The sequence below is a fragment of the Crinia signifera genome, chromosome 5 (genome assembly GCF_055691185.1).
Source record: "Crinia signifera chromosome 5, ASM5569118v1, whole genome shotgun sequence".
NCBI classification, from domain to species: domain Eukaryota; kingdom Metazoa; phylum Chordata; class Amphibia; order Anura; family Myobatrachidae; genus Crinia; species Crinia signifera.
The window spans coordinates 65,276,614-65,300,952 of record NC_139221.1 but is presented as its reverse complement, the minus strand read 5'-3'; the positions used below and the strand labels follow the sequence as shown (position 1 = coordinate 65,300,952).

The following is a 24,339-nucleotide window of genomic DNA, read 5'->3' as shown; positions in this document are numbered from 1 at the left end:
GGGATTATATAAGGAAAGGTTAGAGGTTCATGCTCTCTACAGCTTACAATCAATGGTGTTGCAGCTGAGGAATTTGTATGACCTTCTAATAAATAGAAGTACATGACATAACGCTTTCCAGCCAACCTAAAAATCAATAAAAGAAACCTGTCTGACTCCATTCTAATCTGCAGAGCACACTTTTAAAATGGAAATGACGGAATGATAAGAGTTAAGACTACATGTGACTAGCACATTTCTCACCCGGCTATAGAATTACTGTAAACAGAAGTTTTCCATGAACTGAATGCAGAGTTTTAACAGAACACTATTATGTTCGGTACGTATTAGGGGGTAATTCTGATTGACTCGCTAGACTGCAAATTCGCAGTCTGAGGGGTCCACCAAACCTGACCCGGCGAATGCAGGGCCGCCCACCCCCTTGCAGCGTGGGTGCGTCCGCACTGGCTGCGAATTGATGTTTAACATAAACATCCACTCGGAGGCTAGGGGGAACCAGCCCCATCCACTCGGAGGCTAGGGGGAACCAGCCCCATCCACTCGCAGGCTAGGGGGAACCAGCCCCATCCACTCGCAGGCTAAGGGGAACCAGCCCCATCCACTCGCAGGCTAGGGGGAACCAGCCCCATCCACTCGCAGGCTAGGGGGAACCAGCCCCATCCACTCGCAGGCTAGGGGGAACCAGCCCCATCCACTTGCAGGCTAGGGGGAACCAGCCCCATCCACTCGGAGGCTAGGGGAACCAGCCCCATCCACTCGCAGGCTAGGGGGAACCAGCCCCATCCACTCGCAGGCTAGGGGGAACCAGCCCCATCCACTCGCAGGCTAGGGGGAACCAGCCCCATCCACTCGCAGGCTAGGGGGAACCAGCCCCATCCACTCGCAGGCTAGGGGGAACCAGCCCCATCCACTCGCAGGCTAGGGGGAACCAGCCCCATCCACTCGCAGGCTAGGGGGAACCAGCCCCATCGAATGATGGTGAAAGTGCACGCATATGTAAGTGACTCCCAGGTCACTTAGATATGCGTGCACCCTCGGGAGGAAGTGAGCGAGCAGCTGACATCCAGTGATGTCAGCTGAACCCCCCGACATCCCCCCCCCACTCGCATCACCAGGCGCTTTGCATGGGTACGTCCAGCGTTCTCATGGGAACACCTATGAAACACTGGGCTTTCCAATGGGAGCTGGCCAAGGAAGTGTGGTCAGATCTGGACTGCACATCTCAACAGAGGTAACCCTATTAACCCTTTGAGTGCCAACATCTCTGTGGGAGATGTGCAAGATATCTGCTAAAAATGCCAGCGTCGCTCACATTTGTTATATAAATTCAAATAGAACAAATGTGTTTAAAAAGATCAAATTTCCTATATAAGGTAACATTACAGGTCATTATGATGAATACAAAATGTTTGCTTGGCAATTTTCACAACTATTTTAACAAATTCACTTGGGGTTAATACACCTATATATTTATCACAGCAGTTGGCTCAAGTGTGGCAGCCCAAACATAACACTCTCCTGGCCCTATAAGTCCAGTCCTTTTTTATATTTCTTCATGTGGACATTTTATTATATTTCAATAGAGAGAAATCCTCGCAGTTTACACTCTCTCTGCTGGTGTGTTTTATTTCATCAAGTGTTATACATTGTTTCAGACATCATGGTTACAATTGTTTCCTTTATGCATTAGAATAAACTCAATTTTTTATGCTATGATCTTTTGCCCTATTTTTTCATCTGAGCCTAGCGCTTTTCCACCTCCACTTTTTGCAGAACGATATAATGCATACACACTGACCGATATCATTCAGTGAAATCATCCGCCTCCCACTCCATTGATTAGATTGTGAAGACTAATAGAATTAAGCGAGGAACAGGGCCGGCGCCACCACTAGGCAGCTCTAGGCATTTGCCTAGGGCGCCGGCCACTGGAGGGCGGCAGTTCGCCCCCGGATGGAGGTGAGTGGAGGTGCCGAAACTGGAGCTGGCAGGAGCGGGCAGGGGGGTCCGTGCAGCGGGGGTACCTGCGGCGCTGTGTAATTAGCTGGTGGCGGCGGCAGGGTCCCTGCAGTGATTAGGAAATAACTAGCGCTATCTGCTGGGCGGAGGCGCGGGAAGTGCTGCTGGGTTTGAAAACACTAGCCGCACGCTGATTGGCTGAGTTTTGGCCAATCAGCGAGTGGCCAGTGTTTTCAAAATCAGAAGCGCTTCCCACGCTGCCGCCCGGCGGATAGCACTAGTTATTTCCTAATCACTGCAGGGACCCCGCCGCCAGTTTAATAATCTCTCCAAGCTTTGATGCATCTCCCCCAATGACTCCTGCGGTCTGTTAGATGCACTTTCCAAAGAGCACTGTCAGATGAATGGAGTCTTCCTATATATATACTGTACAAATGTCTGAAGTAATAACAAATAAGTATCCCTAATTGTAGTGTCACACACAAATGAACTAATATGTTTTCTTTAAACGCAGGCCCTGCTGTGTGGCATGAATGGTTTCCCCTTGCCACTGGGGAGCGTCAGTCGCCTATCAATATCATATCTAAAGATGCCATATACGACCCCAGCTTGAAGCCTCTCCAGGTCCATTATGATGCATCATCGGCAAAAGTTATCATCAACGGCGGCCATTCATTCAGTGTTGAATATGACGACGCAGAAGACAACTCAGGTTGGGTTTTATATTATTTTAGCACACACCGTTTTCTGGCATAGCATTCCTACAGAGAAGACTGTAACTAACATTTACCCATCAATGGCATCATATTACCCTATAGAGATGATTGTATTAATGGTTTTGGTATATTCGATCTACAATGTCTAGGTCTACAGTCATATGGTCGACAGGGTCAAAAGGTCGACAGGTTCCAAAGGTCGAAAGTGAAACTTTCGACAGGGTCCAAAGGTCGACAGCCAAAAGGTCGACATTCAAAAGGTTGACATGGAAAAGTCAACATGAGTTTTTCATGTTTTTTGGTGTTATATCGACATAGGTCATCATGGACACAGTCTAAGTGTTCCACGTACCCTCGCATGGCTCGCTACGCTCGGTGCCTTGCTGAGATCGGCACACTATTTTGAGCATGTCGACCTTTTGATCATGTCAACCTTTTGGCTGTTGACTTAGAGTCAATCTATCATGAGTCCGGACACTGGCCGATTCAGGGGGGGGGGGGCACCCGGGCACGTGCCCCCCTGTCATTTCAGACGTTTTTTTTTTATTTCTGCTGCCCGCTCCCCCGCTGTGCCCGCTCCCCCGCTGTGCCCGGCCGGGAGAGAGATGTGCTACTGTATAAAATTCACTTCTCCTGCTGGACCGCTAGCCAATGGGCGCTTGCGGTCCAGCAGCCAATCAACTGGTGGCTGCTGGACCGCGAGCGCCTATTGGCTAGCTGTCCAGCGGGAGATATGAATTTTACATAGGATAGGAGCACATTTCTCTCTTGGCCAGGCACACTGTGGAGCGGACGAGCGGGGAGACGCGGGCGAGCGGAGCGGGGGGGGGGGCGGGCTGGCTGGCTGTCAGCACAGGCGGGGGGGGGGGTGCACACACAACCCTCCCACCCTACTGCACCCACCCTGCTGCAAGCACCCTCCCACCCTGCTGCACCCAAGCAGATTCAGTCGAGCATGAAGCCCCTTGGCATCGAGCATGTAGGTAAGTGGCATTTATGTGTGAAATGTGTAATGGGCACACAACTCCATCCTTCACTTTTCACTCCACAATGGGCCTGTGGACTTAAAATGTCCCTCTCTCTCTGCTCTCCTCCTCTCTATCTCGCTTCACTCTCTGAGAATGCACACTGGCACTACTAACACCGCTCACTCCCATCCCCCTGTCATTTTCTCCTGGATCCGCCCCTGAGTCCGGATACCGTATTAATATAGAAAACAGGTAAGAGTCTATGCAGTCTTCAGAACTTGCCTTTGCATGGGGAAATTGTAAAGGGCAGAGCCAGATTAAGGGGCCAATTCAGACCCCTTCATTTGGGTCCAAAATTGTCTCCGATGCACAAATAGGCGCATGTGCAAACTCCGGGAACGAACGGCTTGGCGGGAAGGGAGGGGCCATGGGTGGGCAGGGGGCGGTAACAAGGGAACTGCCAGCATTTTATGTCCCCATAAAAACTCTGGGCATTCCCCTGGCAATGCAGTCATGGCGATGCCTGCTTGGTGCAGGCGGCTGATGTCACATGCCATCAATGCCCGCCCGGTATTCGGGGGATAGCGACCGGAATAAAAATCAGTCTAGTCTGACTTTTATTACCAAAGGGGGGGGGGGGGGAACCATTAGATGGTCAGTGACCATGGAATCATTTCTCTCCCAATCGGCCGCATGCGAGGGGATGTGATCGCGTACACTGAACAATCCGGCTGACAGGTTGTGATGATTTACCTGGAAACAACATATTGGTCCGACATTATTCTGGTGTGTTCCCACCCTAAAAGGCTGAATGAATGATCTGGATGTAGTAATGGGTGTGGTATAGTAGCCCGCACCCGTAGTAATGGGATTATATGTCACCCCCACTCAGAATGACCCCAAATGAAAGGTATATGAATGTGCAAAACTGAGTGAGACTTTTGCATTACATCCATTGTGCTGTCCCATGCTCTTTCTCTTGTGCCCCTTTCAGACCGCACTAAAAAAACTGTATTTTGCTGATTTTCAACCATTTTAAAATGGTAATCTGTGCAGTCTGAAAGGTCCAGAGTGATTTCCAAAAAAAAACAGTATTTGGAAATGGTGAAAAAGCAGGGCCCTACCCGTTTCAGACCTGGTTTTTTTTTGCAGTATGAACGGGTCTGAAACGGTATTTAGGACCCAGCCAATAGTGATCCCACTCTGTGCATATCTAATGAGCAAGCAGTGAATATTTAATGAGCGGGTGGGGATATGCACACTTCCAAACCTCCCCCCACCTCCTTGAGGCCCCCCCCCCCAATGAGACATCCTCCCCTCCCCCACCTGAGCAGCGCAGGGAAGAGAACGATTGGCGGTGGCGGGAAGGGGGTCCCTGTGGCGTAGCGTATGTGAGATCGGCAGCAGGGTCCCTGCAGCGGATGGGAACTAGTAGTTCCCATCCGCTGAAGGGACGCAGACACTAATCTAACATACACTGCAGGGACCCCCTGACCACCAGCGTGATCATTCCCTTCCCTCTGCTGTGCTGCGCTGCACTGCCCAGGTAGGAAGGAGGGGGGGGGGGGGGGTGGGTAGCAGCTTTAAGACCAGGTTTATGTATGGTCTGAAAGGGGCATTAAGCCTGCTTTGATTGGTTTTAAGACCCATTTTAAATACCGGGTCTAAGCAGGTTTTGCGGTGTGAAAGCAGCATTAATGGAACATGGTCAGGGCCTGATTGTGGGTTCTAGCTGCCTTAGGCTAATACAGAAGTGGTCACCCATCCCTTCCCCACCATCAATTTTTTCACTCATATGCAGCTAAAAATCTGTAACAGGCTCAGGCCTCAACTCCATTCATATTGCCACTTAACAGCCATGCAGTGCTGGCAAAGGCAGTAGTGGCATACAGCACAGCCTCGGTGCAGGAGGCAGCTGCGGCTCTCAAAGTGGGCCAGATGCACTAAGCTTCAAAAAGTGATAAAAATGTAGAGTGATTAACAACCAATCAGCTCCTGTCTGACATTTTTCAAACACAGCCTGTAACATGGCAGCTGGTTGTTTATCACTCTCCATTTTATCACTTTTTGAAGCGTAGTACATCTGGCCTGGGATCTCCTCTTCCTGGTCCTGATCATGGTGCATCATGGAAACAACCACTGCTCTGCTCTGCATTGTAGCAGTGAACAGAACTTATCTCCCCACCTTCCAGCATTGTCCTGTCAAAGATCTCAAAGCTAAACTGTAGTACCAGGGGCCAGTCTTTCTCTAGATTCCAGGGCTCCAAGTACCGAGTTAAATCGCCATGGTCCACCAGATGTCCGACCACCAAGCCAGCTGACAAGACTACCATCCAAGTGTGGATTGCCAGCTTCTGCTTCTCGCGCCGCTATGATACGTCTGCCCCAAAGTCTGTTAGATGGCAGGTAAGAGCTGATTGGCTTGCTGGTAATCACTCTCCATTTTATTACTTTTGAAGCTTAGTGCATCTGGCCCCCTGACTGTTAAGTTACAGGCTGTTTTTAAAAAGGGACAGTTAGGAGCTGAATGGCCGGTGGCAGTGTCAGGCAATTTATCACTTCTCCCCTATCAGTGTTTCACTACTTTATATATCTACCCCACAGTTTCTTTTGGCGCCGACAGAGGAGTGCCAGGGGTGCAGCTATCCCGGGCCCCGGCCTCTGGAGGGGCCCGGGCAGCTGCCCACAGTGGCACAGAACCCCCCCCCCCCCCGCACCCACACAATGCATCCCCCACCCGGCGGCCAGGCATGCACAATACACAGAGCAGCCTGCAGAATGCCGAGCCTAGGATACAGAGGGGCTCGGCACTCTGCAGGCTGCACTGTGCACAGGGCCGAATTTAGGGGTCAGGCCGCCCCTAGGCACCAACTTTTTAGCCGCCCCCTGGCCCCAGAGGGAGAGAGAGGACCCTTTTTGAATTTTTAAAATAGGAGGGAGGTCAAGTGGGCTGCTCCCCGGAGTTACCTCTTCCACTGGTCCAGAACACCGCGCTCATCTTTCGCAGAAGCCACCGGCGGCAGAGAGGGCTGAGACCCCCGGGAGGCAGCAGCAGTGGCATCAATAGCAGTGGTGGTGGTGGTGGTCACCGATAGCCCGGACACCGTGCCCCTCCTCTGCAGCAGCAGTATCCGGCGGCCAGGGTGAGGGCTGAAACATCCGGGCGGCAGAGGTGGCAATAGCGGCGGTGGTGGGCACCGGCAGCCCGGACTCCGCGCACTTCCTGCGCAGCAGCAGCAGCTATAGGCGGGCAGAGAGACGGCTGAGATATCCAGGTGGCGGCGGGAGCTAGGTGCAACACACCCTAACAGAGCGGAGGGAGGGCGCTGCAGCACATAGTGCTCCCAGGCGGACACTCGGGGAGCTCTGCATAGCCCGAAGTTCCCGGAAGCACTTAGACGGTTACCCCAAGAGCAAGCAGCACTGCAGCCCGCTGACGCCGAGGTGCGGGATGCTGCTGCTGTGGGATGACAGCTGACAGGCGGGATGCTGCTGCTGCTGTGGGATGATGAGCCGTGCAGCGCACCGTGCACCTGCATAGCTCGCTCCCCATAATACTGACACTGCTGGCTGCCGCCCTTAACATGTGCCGCCCCTAGGCCCGTGCCTCACAGCCTAGTGGCAAATTCGGCCCTGACTGTGCAGTGAGTGTTAAAAGTCCAGACTCCTGACATGAAGGAGGGAGAAGATGCTGCGCTGCCGCTGCTTGAACCTGGGAGATGTTGCGCCGCCGCCACCGCTGGTAAGTAATAGTAATTGGGGGGGTAGGGGGAGTCGGGGTGCTGGTGCGCACGAGGGGGGGGGGGGTGCCGCTGGGGGTCTGGGATGAAGGTCAGTCCAGGGCCCCAACATTACTAGTGGCGGCCCTGCATTTGGAAATTAGTCTTCCTTCTCTTTCTTAATGCTCCTTGCCCTGGGATCTATAACATAGCTGGCTGCTTTCTTAACCATTTGGTACCTGGACAGCTGTTCAGGCTCTACCCAGAGTAACTCTGTGTCCCCTATTGATTGAATAAAAAGTATTTAACAGGTAAGAACATAAATCTTCTTATCTCCACTCTTGTACTTCTGCTTTAAGCAGAGTTCAGCAAATCGTTGATAACATGTTTGCCTTGTTCAGTACTTTTGATAACAATCAAGAACCATAATGAAAGCTGCAGATCAGACCCAGCATGCCTGGGTTAGTGCCAGGGCTTTCTCCATTTGGTACAAAATTACCATGACTTTTGCCCACATCATTTTATTTATTATATCATAAAAACAACATCAATCGATAAATGTGTTACTTATTTAGCTACTATGTTATATGCCATTGAAGGTCAACTTACTGTCTGATAAAGACATTAGATAAACACGATGCATGTGGTTATCAGGTTTGCCTGAAATGCTCTGAGCAATGAACCCGATGAAAGGACTACTGTACATGAAAGTATAGAACGGAGACTTTCCGTTACATCTATTGTGCTGAACTGGCCTATGTGCCATCGTTCTTGCAGTGTGTTCAGTAGCATAACTATAAATTTAGCTCCCCCTGCCAAAACATGACAATGGAGCTGACTGGTTACCTGGGCCACTGTGAGCCGCCATGTATAGTGCTGCTGCACCCCAGGAGTGACATGCGTCCATGCGGCCTAACAGAGAGGACATCCCGTCCGCGGCGCTGACATACTGTAGCCTTCCGTCACCAGGGGATACTAGCGGAAGTGTGTGCGGGTAATGACACTGGCCGCCCCCAGGCACAGGAGAGGAGACAAGGATACTGGGGAGGTAAGGGGGGGGTGGGTTGTCACCTACGGTACACAGCTACAGTACACAGCCATCGCTGCCCACTACTACTGAGTGACAGAAAACTGTGTATTTGAAAGCAGGTATTTTTCAGTGCGCCCCGAGACCGCTGGCTCCCCCTAGCCACAGCTGGGGCTGCCACACCATAGTTACACCACTGAGTGTGTGTAAGGATCACATTGGTTCCTGAGTCCAGGGGGCCCTCGCCACACATTCTGCACCCATACTTACCTCTTCAGAGTCCTCCAGCAGTAGCAGAATCTCTCCACAAAACCCCAGCAAAATGGAGCAATGGCCATTTTCCCCAGCATTCTGTGCATTTACAGTAAGGTACTCTCAGGGAAAATGACCACACTTAGGGCAGGGTTTCCTACCTCCCTGAATGCTATGGGCAACATCTCCACTTGTCTGCTTCACTCTTTAGAAGGTTTGACACATCTCCCCTAACTATTTTCCTGTCTTGACAGCAGCTCTGCAATTAGTCTAGAGATGGGCCCCCTTCTCTGTATAGCCCCGAACTTTTGCCCTGGTGGTCCGCCTGATTGCAGTTCTGGCTGGTGGGAGGGAGAGTTATGCTGCACATAGTTTTTGTACTTATCTCATCTCATTGCATTGCAAAACCTATGAAATGCGATAAGATGCGATGCGATATTGTATACAATAATTGTACCATGTAACCTTTAGGGTTAGGCACTAATGAAGAGTGCAAGGGTTAGACTGCAAGGCAGGGTTGGGGGTAGGGTTAGGTATTAGATAGGAAGGTTTAGTGGGGCAGGGGGTGAGGGCAAGTATATTTTCCCAGCCCCTGTTGGGATTTTCATTATCGGAATGCCACTGTCTGTCTTCTTATAGCCCAATTGCCGACCACCGATCACGAATATGTATTCCATTTGTACTGATATCCAATGCTTTATAGCCCTTATTCTGGTTCACTTGCAAAGGCAATTCCTTCTCAAATGGACAAAACCATGTGCACTGCAGGTGGGGTAGATGTAACATGTGCAAAGAGAATTAGATTCATTTGGGTGGGATTTTTCATCAAAGTATCAGTAATCAGTATTTTCCCTGCACAGAAACAAAATAACTCACCCAAATCTAACTCTCTATGCACATGATACATCTGCCCCCCTGCAGTGCACATAAACTTTTCAAGCGAATAAGGGCCTTTATGTCTATGAGAGTCTTATTACACAGCAGTACTGGAAGACATAATCAAACTGGGTTTCATGGATTACAATCTTCCCTGCAATTTCTAAGAATGTGAATGAATTCAGCACCCGCATGTTTAAACAATTGTAGAATGGGTTGTGGCACCGGCAGTCGGGATTCCGACGTCAGGACACTGCGTCGTCCGGCACCCTGTAGAATATATGAGGAATGAACAGTTTTGTTTCAGGGGCTGCATTTTTTTCATTTCTGTAAGTGCACTTTGTGTGTACCTGTATATGCCATTCATTATTATATGTCTTTTAGTACACTGGAGACTGGAGGTCAGTGACTTAGCAAGCAAGAACTTATTCCATTGCTGAGCAGTGGCCCCCTTGGCTGTGGAAAGACTGTAATTGTACCATGTCAGAGAGCTGCATGCTGTATGTAGGCTTGTCTTCTGATTGGCTGCAGCTTCTTTTCCTTTGTTAGATAATTAACTTGCTTGTTTACTTCTGGAAGCTATAAAGCACTTGCTGTAGCTATTGGAACCATTTCCTTATGTTCTACTCATGATTTTAAAAGCTCCTCTGGCTTGTAACAGACTCTCGGCCAACTGTATGAAGCCTTAACAAGTAATAAAGCGGAGAATGATAAAGCACCAGTCAACCAGTCCCTAACTGTCCTTTCTCAAACACAGCCTGTAACATAGCGATTAGGAGCTGATTGGCTGATACTTTATCACTCTCGCTTATATCACTTGTTAAAGCTTAATACAGTTGGCACAGTGTCTGTACCTGACTCATGCTTTACCAACAGACACGGGGCCAAATGTGCTAAGCCTTAACAAGTGATAAAGTGAAGAGTGATAAAGTACCAGCCAAATCATTCCTAACTGCCATGTTACAGGCTGTGTTTGAGAAATAACAGTTAGGGGTAGATTTGCTGGTACTTTATCACTTGTTACGGCTTAATACATTTGGCCTCTTGTTACGTGTTTCAGGGGGATGGGTCACCAGTGTCTAGGATGACAGTCAATATGTCAACACCCTATGGTCGACGTGTATATGGTCGACCTGGTCCAAAGGTCGGCCTGGTTAATAGACATGCACGTGTTACACCAATTTGGGGTCCTTGTGCCATATGTATCAAGCTTCAAAAAGTGGTGAGTGATAAACAACCAGCCAATCAGCTCCCACCTGCCATTTTTCAAACCCAGTCTGTAAAATTACAGTTAGGGGCTGTTTGGCTGGCTGTTAACCACTGTCTATTTTATCGCTTTCTGAAGCTTGATACATCTGGCCCATGTCCTAAAATAAATAAATTGACACCAAAAAAATACCCATAAAACACTCATGCTGTCCTTCTCATGTCTCAACCATTTCCATCTTGACCAATTGCTCATGTCAACTTTTCTCAATGTCGACCTCGGGCCTGTGGATCTTTTGGGGTCGACCTTTTCATTGTCTAAATGATATACCCCACCCTTTGTTAGGCAGCCAGCCCTACTGCCAGACGACTGCTATATTCTTTGTAGTGCCATATATAACCATGAAAAATAATGTTTTCCTTTATTATCTATACTCACATAGGAAGCGCTGGTAATATGTCTTTGTCACACAGCACTTTGGTGTTTATTTACTAAGATGGGACTTCTGCTGAAGATGGGATGATGCTATGGGCAACCAGTCATATTCTATTATCTTCTAGAAGGTGCTATATAAATAAGAAGTAGATTCTGATTGGTTTCTCGTCATACTTGCCTGCTTTTGAAAACTAGTTTCAGGGAGATTACAGTTGGTAGTAGAATTTTGCACGGAGCTCTATTGAGGGGGTGTGTCATGCTCCACCCAATGGGCGTCTCTAATTCCATATATAGAGGCATCCCAGAGGGAGTGAACACCTCCCAATGGTACTGCCTTCGGTGACTGGCAGGTCGGACTTCTAATAGGAAGTCAGTGCCAGTCACAGTGACGCCAGTGCAGTCTCACAGACTGCATTTGGCTTCACTACAGTGACGGATTTTACCTGGGGGGGGGGGGGGGGGGGGGCTGCAGCCCTGCAGCCCATACGTAACAACCGCCACTGGAGATTGTGAATGTGGCACCTAGAAGCGTGGGTGTGTACTGCTACATCTGAGAGGAATCTTTTAAAACGAAATATCCAAATGTAGATGAGCCCTTAAGCAGTTAGTAAGAGCTACTTAAGAGTCATCAGCACCATTTCCCAGCTAAAGTGCTGGGAAATGGTGCTGATGACTCAATGTAAATGTATCTAGCTCTCATTCCTTTTCCCCAAAAAGATTTAACAGTGTAATGCGGACTAGGTGTAATGAGGGAGATTACTAGACTAATGAGGGAGAGAGGGAGATTGCTGTTATTTCACGGAGTCTCCTGCAGAATGCAGGAGGGTAGGCAACTATGTTTCACATACAAACATCCCATCTACAACAGAACTCCCATCTATCAGTCTTATCAGTAAATAAACCCCTTTGCATCTTTTTATATAACAGAACAGAAATCCTCACATCAATAATGATAAATGATACATAGTTTTAATATCTAATGCAATCTCTAATTAACATTGTTTTGCATGTATCTGCCTAGTAGAAGGAAGTCAACAGAGTCTGAGCTGGTTCTAGAAGGTCCAGCCAAAATAACAGACAGGAGATGGCAATAAGGCACCAGTGTAATAGGGCAGGAATTGTAAGGCAAGCAAACATTGCAGCGATGGGACAGCTTAGATTCTCTTTTATCACATTCCTGTTTTATGCATGAATTATAGGAACAAAGAAAAGTCAGCATTTTGTCCTACAAATATAGAGAGCGCTACTGATCTCTTCATGTACTATACAGTATGTGTAAAGATAATATTCCCCTTAATTAATGTTTTAGATTCACTGATGATGAACTTTTTGGAACATCTCTGATTATAACGAATTCTACACTAGGTCCCTCCTAATACCTCTTCCACATCGCCTCTAACTACCGGGTTGATGCCGGTGTCATGCCGGTTCTACCCGGTAATTGGTGCCATGTGAAAGGGGTTACCCAGCAAACCGGTAGAAAAATGGCTATACGTACCGGTAAAAAAGAAGGTTTTCCGATGATGCTCTGCCGGTCAGCCTTGCCCCCGCATGACGTCAGCAAACCAGCAATATTGCCAGTTCGATGAAGATCCGTAACGTACAAAATTAAGGGTCGCACCAGGACTGAACCTTTTAAAAAGTCCCGGTATGACCCTGCATTTGTGGTCTAAAAGCAGTATAAGTTTCCTATCAGTTCCTATATAGCTCAGTGGACCCCCCCCCCCCCCACACACACACACACACACCGCATCCCACATTTACCTCCTAGTTGCCTAAAGTAGGTAGTGAAGTACAGTGATGCTGTTCATCCCTGTTCTTCTTTATTTAATCTCTTTTCTTTCAATCATTTTATTTTCTTTGACACACACACAGCTAATGTGATACTATATACAGTAATAATATAATAAAGATCACATAAAGTAAATATGGGGATAATATGAATACAAGTTAATAATTACCATAAACACATACAGTTGTTTTTACCATATTCATTAGCTCGGTTCTTTTATCAGTAACAATTTATGCAAATGCATTACTGTGTTCTAAGGAATCTTCCTTCTGTTTGTAGTGTTAAGTGGAGGGCCGCTTCATGGGAGATACAGACTGCGGCAGTTTCATTTTCATTGGGGGACCAGTGATCACTCTGGAGCTGAGCATAAGGTGGATGGTAAAGACTACCCAGCTGAGGTAGGCCAATCATTGTTTCTTGGTCTAAACAACTTAGATCTGTATTAGGGCGTACACACGGTTCAATATTGGGTACTTGTGTATTATCACGGCGCCCACTAAGCAATTTGCTTTGTTGGCTATTCTGCATAAGAAAATCGCATATCATCGCATAGCATGGGCCATTTTAGTGCCATGCGATGCGATTTTCCTATGTAATTTATTCACTGCTCTCTCAGCCCTGGCCCATCGCATCGCATCTGCCGCGAAATCGCATGCGATCGCATGCGATTTTATAGGGTGTGCAAAGCCATGAAATTTGGTATACAATAATATGATTGTATGTCCCAAAAATAGGTTTAACGCACCCCCCCACTATCCATGTCACCCCGAAGCGTGGCGAGCGGCGGTGGAATGCGTCCTCCGACCTTTTAATTCTCCCACTATCCAGGAGTTGATGTTATATACTGTAGCCCGAAGCGTGGCGAGCGTAGCGAGCCCCGCAAGGGGACGCAGAATACATGTAAAGTAATCCAAATCCGCTCGCCACGCTTCGGGCTCGGTGGCTCGCTGCGCTTGCCACACTCTATATAACATCAACTCCACGCCGACGTGGATAGTGGGGGAATGAAAAGGTCGGAGGAAGCGTTCCACCGCTGCTCGCCATGCTTCGGGGTGGCGTGGATAGTGGGGGGGGTGCGTTAAACCTATTTTGGGATATACAATCATATTATTGTATAGCTAATATAATGACATCGCACACCCTATAAAATCGCATGCAACCGCATGCGATTTTGCGGGACATGCAATGCGATGCGATGGCTGACAGAGCAGTAAATAAATTACATTAAAAAATTGCATCGCATCGCATGCCCCGCAAAATTGCATGCGATGCGATGCGATTTCCCTACGGTGCCATACGTAGCAAAACTGGGCATCGTGATAATACACAAGTACCCAATGTTTTCTATTTTTCTATTAGATTTTGCTTATATAAGCACAATAGAATTGAAAGGAAATCGAATGCATTTGATTTCGATCCCAATGCGCGTCCCCGTGGTATTTAAATCAAATAGAAAAATAGACCGCAGGCAATACTATATGGTACAGATCTGTTCTATATAGTCTAAATGGATTGTGTACAGAGCGCCGTGAGATTTGAGATAGTACACCGCACCATGTGTACACCCCTTATGTTATTTCTACATATCCAGAGATGAAAGTGAAAACCACCACATGATTGGAATAGCAGGGGGCTCCCAATCAGGTGGTCCTCTCCGCACCTCCTTAAAGGTGGGAAACGACCGCATTTTCCCACAGAACTATACCCCCCGACCACCACCACCACCACACACACACACACACACACACACACACACACACACACACACACACACACACACACTGCACTGCTTTGGGGGAGGGTTGGGGCTAAAAAAATGGAGATCGCATTATTTTAGGTCAATCTGTCATATCTCACACTGGTGTTAACCTATTGTTAAATTGACAATCCCTTTTTACAGTGAAAACACAGGTAGTGGGCCTTTACTAAGGCAATACTTAGTACCTTCTCCCCAATCTGTATTAACAGTGCCCAATTTGACAAAATTATGCTTTTTTCAGGTATAGGGGGTTATTCAGACCTGATCACTCGGCTGTGAATTCCCAGGATGGGCGGTATTCGAGAAATCACACAGAAAAATCATATGATGGGAGTGGCTTGCGATCAGTTCTGAATAACCCCATTATACACAACTTTTTGGTCTGGACTGGCCAACAGGATTTTTGGATTTTCTTAATGTATATAAATATTTTACATTACTACCTGATATTGTTATTCAATTGTGTGAGTTACTAGGAAAGTTACCAGCACCCTGTTATCTTGTGTATTTTTTTGTATATTTTTGTATTTTTTTGTATTTTTTTACCGTTGTCTTATGTACCTGTTACAGCTGCACATTGTTCACTGGAACTCAGAGAAGTATTCAAACTTTGTGGAAGCTGTTTTCCAGCCAGATGGGCTAGGTGTTTTGGGGGTACATTTAAAGGTAAGAACAGTTCCCTGTCAAAAGGCCTTGTGAAATTCTAGAATGATTGTAAACCCAAATACCTCTGCGAAGAAATGTACAGTATAGAGGAGACTTAAATGTAATCCATTGACTCACATAGATAAGGATAGTAACTAGGGATGCCAATCCCGGGGCATTTTTTTCAATCCTGGAATTCGAAGTCGGGAGCTCGGCGGGTGGGCGGGCAGTGAAGCCAGGAGCCTGAAGCCGGGTGGGTGAGGCAGTCGGGGTGGGAGGGCGGGCTGATGAGACGGGAGGACAGCACGCCCAGGACAGGGTTGTGTGGCATGCACAGCATGACCTGTGACCTCGTCACGCTGCGGAGAGCCGCACTGCGGGGGATGGGAGAAGCCGGGCAGCGCCTGAAACTCAAATCCCGGTATTGAAATCCCAGTGTTTTAGGGGCCCAGTCCCGGGATCCCGCCGATCCCGTACCCGGGATTGGCCACCCTAATAGTGACCAATATAGATGTTGATACATGTAGCCTATGGGGAAGGTGGTCACGTTAAGGGAAAAGTGGCTGTTATGGGGCCTACACACGGAGCTATTTCAGGGCACTTTCTAAGCGATCTCACTCGATTGTTTAGAAAGTGGGGCTATAGCGATAGCAATGCGCAGCCCCACAAGTCGCTATGGTCTGGCGATTAATATCTACCAGAGAACACTGGCCCTGGCACATTGCTCAGCATACATTGATGACACATTGCTGAGTGCTGAGCAGAGTGCCTGTCCTCCAACGATAGCTACTTACAATCAGTTACCAAGGAGTGGAAGGCCAGGACCAAATTATTTACATAGTCTATGTTACTTTTCCTGAGCACCGCAGATGTGCAGAACGTAAGGTGAATAATGCATTGGGAGCGAATGTCAGTCAATGCAAATGTGGTTAGCAACATGTGGAAGTTTCAAATATTGTGATGGTTCTTTGTCCTTAAAGTAAAGTATATGTGGTATATAATATGATCAATAGAGCTATCACCACATCATGCAGTGTAAGGGACAGAGCAGAGCTGCTGCACATGCCCAGTGTACCAGCTTCTTCTACCACAATTACTGTATGTGTGGATCTGAGCCCTCCAACATCGCAATGCACCAGAGAGCAGTTGCCAGGAGGAAGAGACAGGAGCCTTACCATGAATTGGAAGATTGTGATCTTAGAAATTGCAGTACTGGTTCTATTATGTTTGTGTATTTATTTATTATGATATGTTTAACCTTTCCCTGACCACTTATATTATTTAAATGTTTGAAACAGCCTATACTATAGACCATCTGTACTGTTAAATATCAATACTGTATTCCATACAGTATCCAGTGTATAAAAAGACCAATTTTGGGGCTTTTACCATCCCCAGATTCCCGTTCTTACTCCAATGCAGAGTGGGAGATTATGATGTTGGGAGATTATGACATTTGGAAACCCCCCTCTAAAAATCCTGCGTTTGCCACTGAGACTAATCACCTTTTGACATTAATTCTTGCTTTTAAGTCTATGAGCGATGGCAAGCTTAATTATTTTTAAAGTAACAGTTAAGCTTCTGTATCTAAAGAGAATATTCTGGTTGGTACATGCAGACATTTAGCTATTTCACTGATTAGAAAAACTATACCATATATGTTCGAATAACCATTTTCAAATCCACATTAAATCTGAATCTAACATCAAAGACAATCTACCTAATGATCAACAGAGCAATAAATACATATTGTACACATTTTGCAATGCCTTCGGTAGGGCTCTCATTTCATTCCTGGCCTGGGCAGCAGCTTCACTTGCTAACATTGGCAGTACCGTAACCGAGAAAATTGCAATTGCATTTACAGTACGTACAAATATGAATTAGGCACTATACAGTAACCCCTGTGTGTAACCTAAGTACAATTTAAGATAAAATAATCCCATACAGACCCTTTGTCAGTTTGCAAAATATTCTGTATACCAGGGTGGTTGTCACAGTGGTTAGCATTACTGTTTAAATGAAAAAGGTCATCTGGCCAAGGCCATATGTGTGTGGGGTTTGTATGTTCTCTCCGGGTTGGTGTGGGTTTCTCCTGGGTAGACAAGTAACTGAGATTACTATTGTCACTTTGGAAACAAGAAGAATATAAATGTCATTGATATGAGCATTTTAATGTGTATTCACCAAGATTCCACCTTTAATTTCAGATTGGAGAGCACAACAAAAGCATTGAGAGAATTACAGATGCGTTTGATGGCATCATTGCTAAGGTACTTCAGTTTAGCCTTATTTGTAGGCAGGGCTTAAAGTGATCCTGAAGAGGTGGTAGAACTCATTCCCCCCTCCCCCCCCCCTCCACTGCACACATTAGGTGGACTCCAGGCAAGTGCCAGGGTTTTTGACACTCCTGCTAACTACAATATTTGTGTCCTACCTCCCATACTTTATAAAGGGACAGTCGTCTCACTTTAGTAAACCCAATTCAAAATATACAGTTACCAAAGAAGTCCTGTTTTTCTGTGCGCAGAGAATCAAAAAACTGTGGCTGCTGTACTGAACACACAAAGCCTTCACCAAAAAGCTCCAAAGATAGTCAAATATGCATGCACGTAGAAGTGTCTTTCCAAAAGCGCCACCAGTAGTTGTCTTTTCACCAATACCCAAGTGGAAAAATGTATTTAATAAACTTTACTGGAAGTATAGAGTATGAGTCCTTCTTCAATTTATATAGATCTGAAAATAACTTCAAAGAAAAAGATAATAGTGCAATATTGTTTTTACACCATTAATCTTTTTGTTTTTAAATGTCCACTCACATTTCCTCTATAAAGGTAAAGCATATAACTCCACTTAAAAATGGATAGCCTGGATTTTTCTTCCCCTTAAAGGCTCAACAAATGCGACGGCACTAAACGGAGCTCAAACATACAAGAACATAGTGCAATATGTTTGAAAATATAAAACAAATTTATTCCAAGAATGCACTCACAGGAAGTAAAACATTAAAAGCATATCACCAAAATCATTTGGTAAGGAAGGTCCTCAGAGATATCCACCACGCTAAACGGGTATCCTAAGTTGTCATCAAGGCAGTAGATCAGGTTCAAGTCCCGGAAACTGTCACCTCTAGTTACTCCTTGTCAGGAGTAAGATTCTAGAACCAGACTATAAATAACCCTCTGCTATCTCATGTCCGTCCAGGAGAGGGCTGCCTCTGTCACACTGGGCAGTGTGACAAAGGCAGCCCTCTCCTGGACGGACATGAGATAGAGGAGGGTTATTTATAGTCTGGTTCTAGAATCTTACTCCTGACAAGGAGTAACTAGAAGTGACAGTTTCCGGGACTTGAACCTGATCTACTGCCTTGATAACAATTTAGGATACCCTTTTAGCGTGGTGGATATCTCTGAGGACCTTCCTTACCAATTCAAATAATGCCACACAGTAGCACAATCATATTCACATTACACCCCATACACCCCATACATCACATAGTGGTGCCCATTATTCACATTATGACACACATTAGTGCTCCTTATTCAAGTTACGCTACACAGTAGTTCTCCTTATATATGTATGCCACACATTAATGTCGCTAACACATCATGCCCACAGTAGTATTGCTTATACAGATAATGCCCACAGCCTTGACCCAAGACTGAATACCCCCCTTAGACTTACTTAGATGTTTTTGCTTCAGTTTTTGCTAATGGATCTGCAAATGCATTGCTATATGCAATGCTTTTGCAATTTTGCAAAGGGTGTTTATTCTTTCTGGGCAATGACTTTTTGACCGTACGCAACTGATTTTTCTCTAGTTAGCGATCCATGCTGAATTAGGCCCTGTGTCCGGGTATGAATAATGCCCTAAGATCACAAGTGAGATTTAAACCAGGATATTGTTATATCTCATATGTACATAAACATCCTAAAATGAGGTTTCTTAAAATGAGGGTGATCATCTAGACTTGGGACTATTTCCTGAAGAATCAAATTTAATAATAGCTGTACTTTATCCAGGAGGTCTCTTGGTATTATTATTAGTGCCCATAACCACTGAGCCGGTTATTAAAGTCCATCTACAATGCGTTTGCATGCCTACATCCTACTTTTCCTAGTAATATATACACACGCAGGATTGCTGATCACACATAATGCTCCATTAACAGTCCCCTCCATAACCCTTGTGCTTTAATTTATAGTGTTCACCAATATTTATTCTAAGTGAATGCTATTGTTTGTGATGAGATCACTGTCAGATTACTATTGGCTAAAACAGACGACACTCTTAAAAGATAATTCCATTTTTAGGACAAGCAGTCGACCTTCACCAACTTTGATCCATCAAGTCTACTTCCTGACTCTCTGGATTTCTGGACCTACCCAGGATCACTAACTGTCCCTCCCCTACTAGAGAGTGTCACTTGGATTATGCTAAAGGAACCCATAACAGTCAGCTCCAGACAGGTAACTATAGTATATATGATGTGTGTATAGCTATGATATTTGTGTGTTATTCCACAGTGCATGAGAAATCTATTAACAGCTATCATTTCTTAAAAGATATTGCTTAGTTATTATTATTGCTGCAATAAAAATAATAATAATAATAATAATAATAATAATAATCTATTTAAATAGCACTGTAATAGTCTATAGCACTTTCTTTAAAATCATTATAATGGGTATGACAACCCAGCATAATTACCAAGAGCAAGTTAGGCAAATCAGTTTTGAGTAACATCATCCTCCATGTACAGTAGAAACTTATTTTGCTCACTAATACCAGCAGTGGAGTAACATGGTTTGTTGCCTCATCAGCCACTGCACATGTACCTACAGAATACAGTACTTAGTAGTCCTGTTGGAGAAAGTGCGCTATATAAATAAAACGTACTTACTTACTAGTATACACTAATCCTTCAGTTTAAAACAAGACCAGTATTATGGGCTGATTAATCTAAGGAGATGCCATTAGCATCCTGGTGGAATGCCAACATCCATCGCTGAGGATGCTGGTGTTAGGAATCCGATCGTAAGTATGCAGTCAGTAGCGCACGCAGGGGGGGTTCTGAGTACCAAGAAACCCCCCCAGGAATCTAAGGGCCCTAGACTGAAAGCTGAGGGTCCCCTCTTTCCATGGGTACAAGAATTTAAAGAAATAAAAAATCGGCCCTGGGGAACCGGAGATATCTGACTTCAAAGCAGTGGTCCCCATCCAAGCCTGTTAATTGCTCTTCCCAGTCAGATATTTCAGGATCTGTCTGACTTAGAGTTTTTATGATGGTATTTTCCAAAAGCTGGGACTCTCCCCCTTTGATGGACACTAGAAGCTTGTCTCTGGTTACTGCTGCAGCTTCACACACCTGGTATGTAGTTTTATATACTCATTGGCAGATTGCTCTACCTCCTGAATTCTGATCCCCTAGTCCCCAGTACCGTTTTGTAGATGGGATTCTCTAGTTTTTAATTCCATTAAAAGCTAAGAAATCTAGTTCCAGGAACTGGAGATATCTGCAGTCAAGCAAGCTGTCCTCCCACCAGAAAATTATGAATAATAAGCCAACTCCACTATACACCCCTCCTCTGCATATTAAACATCCTCTACCACCCTGAAAGTTATGTATCAGGGCCCCTTCATTCAGCCCAATGCCCCCTTCTCCCACCCCATCTCCCACCATCTGTGCAGTAAAGGGGTACGTAGTGGAAATTACTGATCCTGGCCCTACATGCTGAGCTGTTGATATAATACCCCCTGCCACCCGCGGGACATCAAAGCTTCCGCTCATAGCACCTCCCACCCCTACCGCTGGAGGATAGGTAGGGGCCCCAATACATTGCTATGCCCAGGGGTCTACACTGCTGTTATTTGTATGTATGTATATATATATATATATATATATATATATATATATATATATATATAATTTATATACATTTGGTCTATCTATAATACTTTAACTGACCTGGCATATGCTGGGTCACCTAAGTGCCCATCTCTGTGCTTTGCTCCGCCCCTCTCTGGAAACCCCCTTCTGAAAATCCTGCATTTGCCCCTGTGCAGGACAGGTTCGGTATGATTTATCTACAATCAAAATCCCAACGGTCAAAATACTGACAGCAATTGACCGACGGTCAAAATACAGACAAGGTCAAAATACCGACATGGTCAAAATTCCTACATTTAAATATAGACAGGTCAAAAATTAGCCACGTTTTTCAAAATTTTTGTACGTTGACATCTGTCGACATGAACCCCGTACTTCGGGCATGGTGCCTCGCGCACTATTATATTCCCCCTCCATGTCCACTGGGATGGTAAAGTATGTACAAGTCGGTATTTTGACCATGTCGTTATTTTTGACCTTGACGGTATTTTGACCGTTGGTCAATGGTTGTCGGTATTTTGACCATCAGCATTTTGATTGTAGATAAATTGACTGCATCCCTGCAGGACAGGTTAGTGTTACGTCGGGGGCTAGGAGGAGGGTTAGGTCTATAAACTGGGGTGGGGAGTTAAGGTTAGCCTGCTGGGGGAGGTTAGGGTTAGGCTGTGGGGAGGGAGGGTTAGGGTTATGCACTTAGAAGGGAATTAGGGTTAGGCTGCAGGGAAAGGGGGTTAAGTGGCAGGTTACAGGGTTTAGGATTAGGAACTAGTGAGGAGGGTTAGACTGTGGGGGAGAGAAGATTAGGGTTAGGTTGCAGGGAGTGAGGGTTACGGAGGTGTGTGTGTGTGTGTGTGTGTGTGGGGGGGGGGGGGCAAGATAAACATACTTACCAGACCCCTGTCAGGATCTCTCCTTAGGGTTCTCTGCATGTATTCCCAACCTATTTTGGGAAACCTCCATACAGTTGAATTCTATTTCTGGATTTACCAGAATCAATCTGCCATATCTACCCATGAAAAGATTATCAAGTACTAAAGCTGTATTCTGATAATTAATCCCATAGCAATATGGAGTGGGTGCCACAGCAAAAGTATTTGTTCCAATTTTCTACTTTGGACTTCTGTTTTAACAAAAGTAATTTTTTTATGGAATCTGTCATTGGAAGGCTGGTCTGTGCTTCTATTCTGAGAGCGGGATCTGATGAGACTTCTTACCCATCACACCTACAGTACCCGGCCTGTAAAGCAGAAAGACTGCTGCTGGCCAGTATAGCTTGTGAGCTGAGCATCATTCAGCTGCCCTGATGACTTTTATTGATACTTGTGTATTATCATGGCGCCCCTTACATAGTTAGAATCAGCAAAGTGTTCCCGCGGCCAGCGTAGGCAGCGTAGTCAGAGTCCCTGTCAGTATCAGTGTAGTTTTCCCGCCCGTGCGCGGCTAGCCGGAGCTTATGTAGTTAGTGTAGTCAGTCAGACGTCCCTGTTAGTATCAGCGTCCTGTTCCCGCACGTTCGCGGCCAGACGGACCTTACGTAGTTAGCGTAGTCAGTCAGCGTTACGCAGTTAGCATAGTCAGTCAGCATTACGTAGTTAGCGTAGTCAGTCAGCGTTACGCAGTTAGCGTAGTCAGTCAGCGCTTATTACATTGTGTGGGAATCATTGACCATTTAACCTGCCTGACATGACAGGTGTGAATGTGTTCCTGAAACACCCCCACTATCCACGCCAGCCTGAAGCATGGCGACCTTAGTGAGCCCAGTGATAGGACACGGTACGTGTCCTCTAGAACTTTTCATACCCCCACTTTCCACGTCGGCGTGGAGTTGATTTGATAAAGTGTGGAGAGGGGACGCGAATATACATCCGCGTCCGCTTGCCACGCTTCCGGCTCGGTGCTGGTGTACTTTATAAAATCAACTTGACACCGACGTGGATAGTGGGGGTATGAAAAGGTCAGGAGGATGCATACCGCATCCCCTCGCAGTGCTCGCTACGCTCGCCATGCTGGCTGGCGTGGATAGTGGGGGTTTGAAATGGAGGCATTTGCCAGTATGTAACATGGAGCACTGTCAAATGAGTCCTTTATTGTGCATGAGACGCACTTGCACACCGCACCCCCCTCCCCTTTGTGCAGGAGACACACGTGCTACCAAACCCCTAACCATATCCGTCTCCCTGAAGCGGACACAGGCAGGGTTGCTGTACCCTGCCGCAATAATTACTCGGACGCATGAGCGTCTGAGTTGCTCCTGCGTCTCAGACAGATGGAGCGCCTCTCGGCCAGCGCCCGCCAGCACTGGGGATCTGGCGGTTACCGGCGCTGTGTGAGAGGTGCTCACTATGCTTGCCGGGGACAGAGCGTCAGCTCCCAGGGACAATACGGTGACTAGCTGCCTGACGGGGACACTACGCTGACTACGCAGGGCTGCCTTGGAGTCACTACGCTGACTACGCTAGGCAGCCATTGGGTTACGCTGACAACGTAGCTTAGCCTACGCTTAAAACGTAGCGTAGCCGGGCGCCGTGATAATACACAAGTACCCTTTTATATAATAATCTTTTTCTCAAACGATCTTTAAATATAGACCCCTTAGACTGATGCGATACGCAATAGCCTACAACATCTTGCACTTCTCGGTGTCTGTCAATAATTAAATGTCATTGTTTTTTAGCTATCCAAATTCCGCCAGCTATTGAGCACCAGTGAAACCAAGGGCAATGCATCCTGCTGCATGGAAAGAAATCACCGTCCCGTCCAGCCACTCAATGGGAGGACAGTCAGAGCCTCGTTCCAATAAATAACCCTCATACCTTAAGCAAGGGGAGACCTTCAGGGACATTCCACAACAGTGCATCTGACAGTATTGGCGAAGACGTGTACTGTACACAATATTTTTGATAATAAAATATTTTTATTCTACAGGCGTGTTCAAATGTTTAAAATAATATTTTGGCTATGAACATGTATGTAATTTGTATTCCTCTGAAAGTCTTATTATAATTTGCACCAAGTGGTTACAAAATTTCAAAGATTGTTGGGTCACAATTACGATGTAGTGATCGTACAATATTAGTGGCATTGCCAGATAGG

At 46.3% G+C, this 24,339-nt stretch overlaps 1 protein-coding gene across 1 annotated transcript; it reads left to right on the top strand.

Annotated features, from left to right (window-relative positions):
* Positions 1-1,145: 1,145 nt before the first annotated feature.
* LOC146005698 (carbonic anhydrase 13-like) lies at positions 1,146-24,046 on the top strand. The gene is given in 7 exon segments (XM_083145125.1): positions 1,146-1,231; positions 2,433-2,671; positions 13,231-13,349; positions 15,281-15,376; positions 17,566-17,628; positions 19,670-19,825; positions 23,921-24,046. Coding segments are annotated over 7 exon segments (885 nt in total).
* Positions 24,047-24,339: the final 293 nt, after the last annotated feature.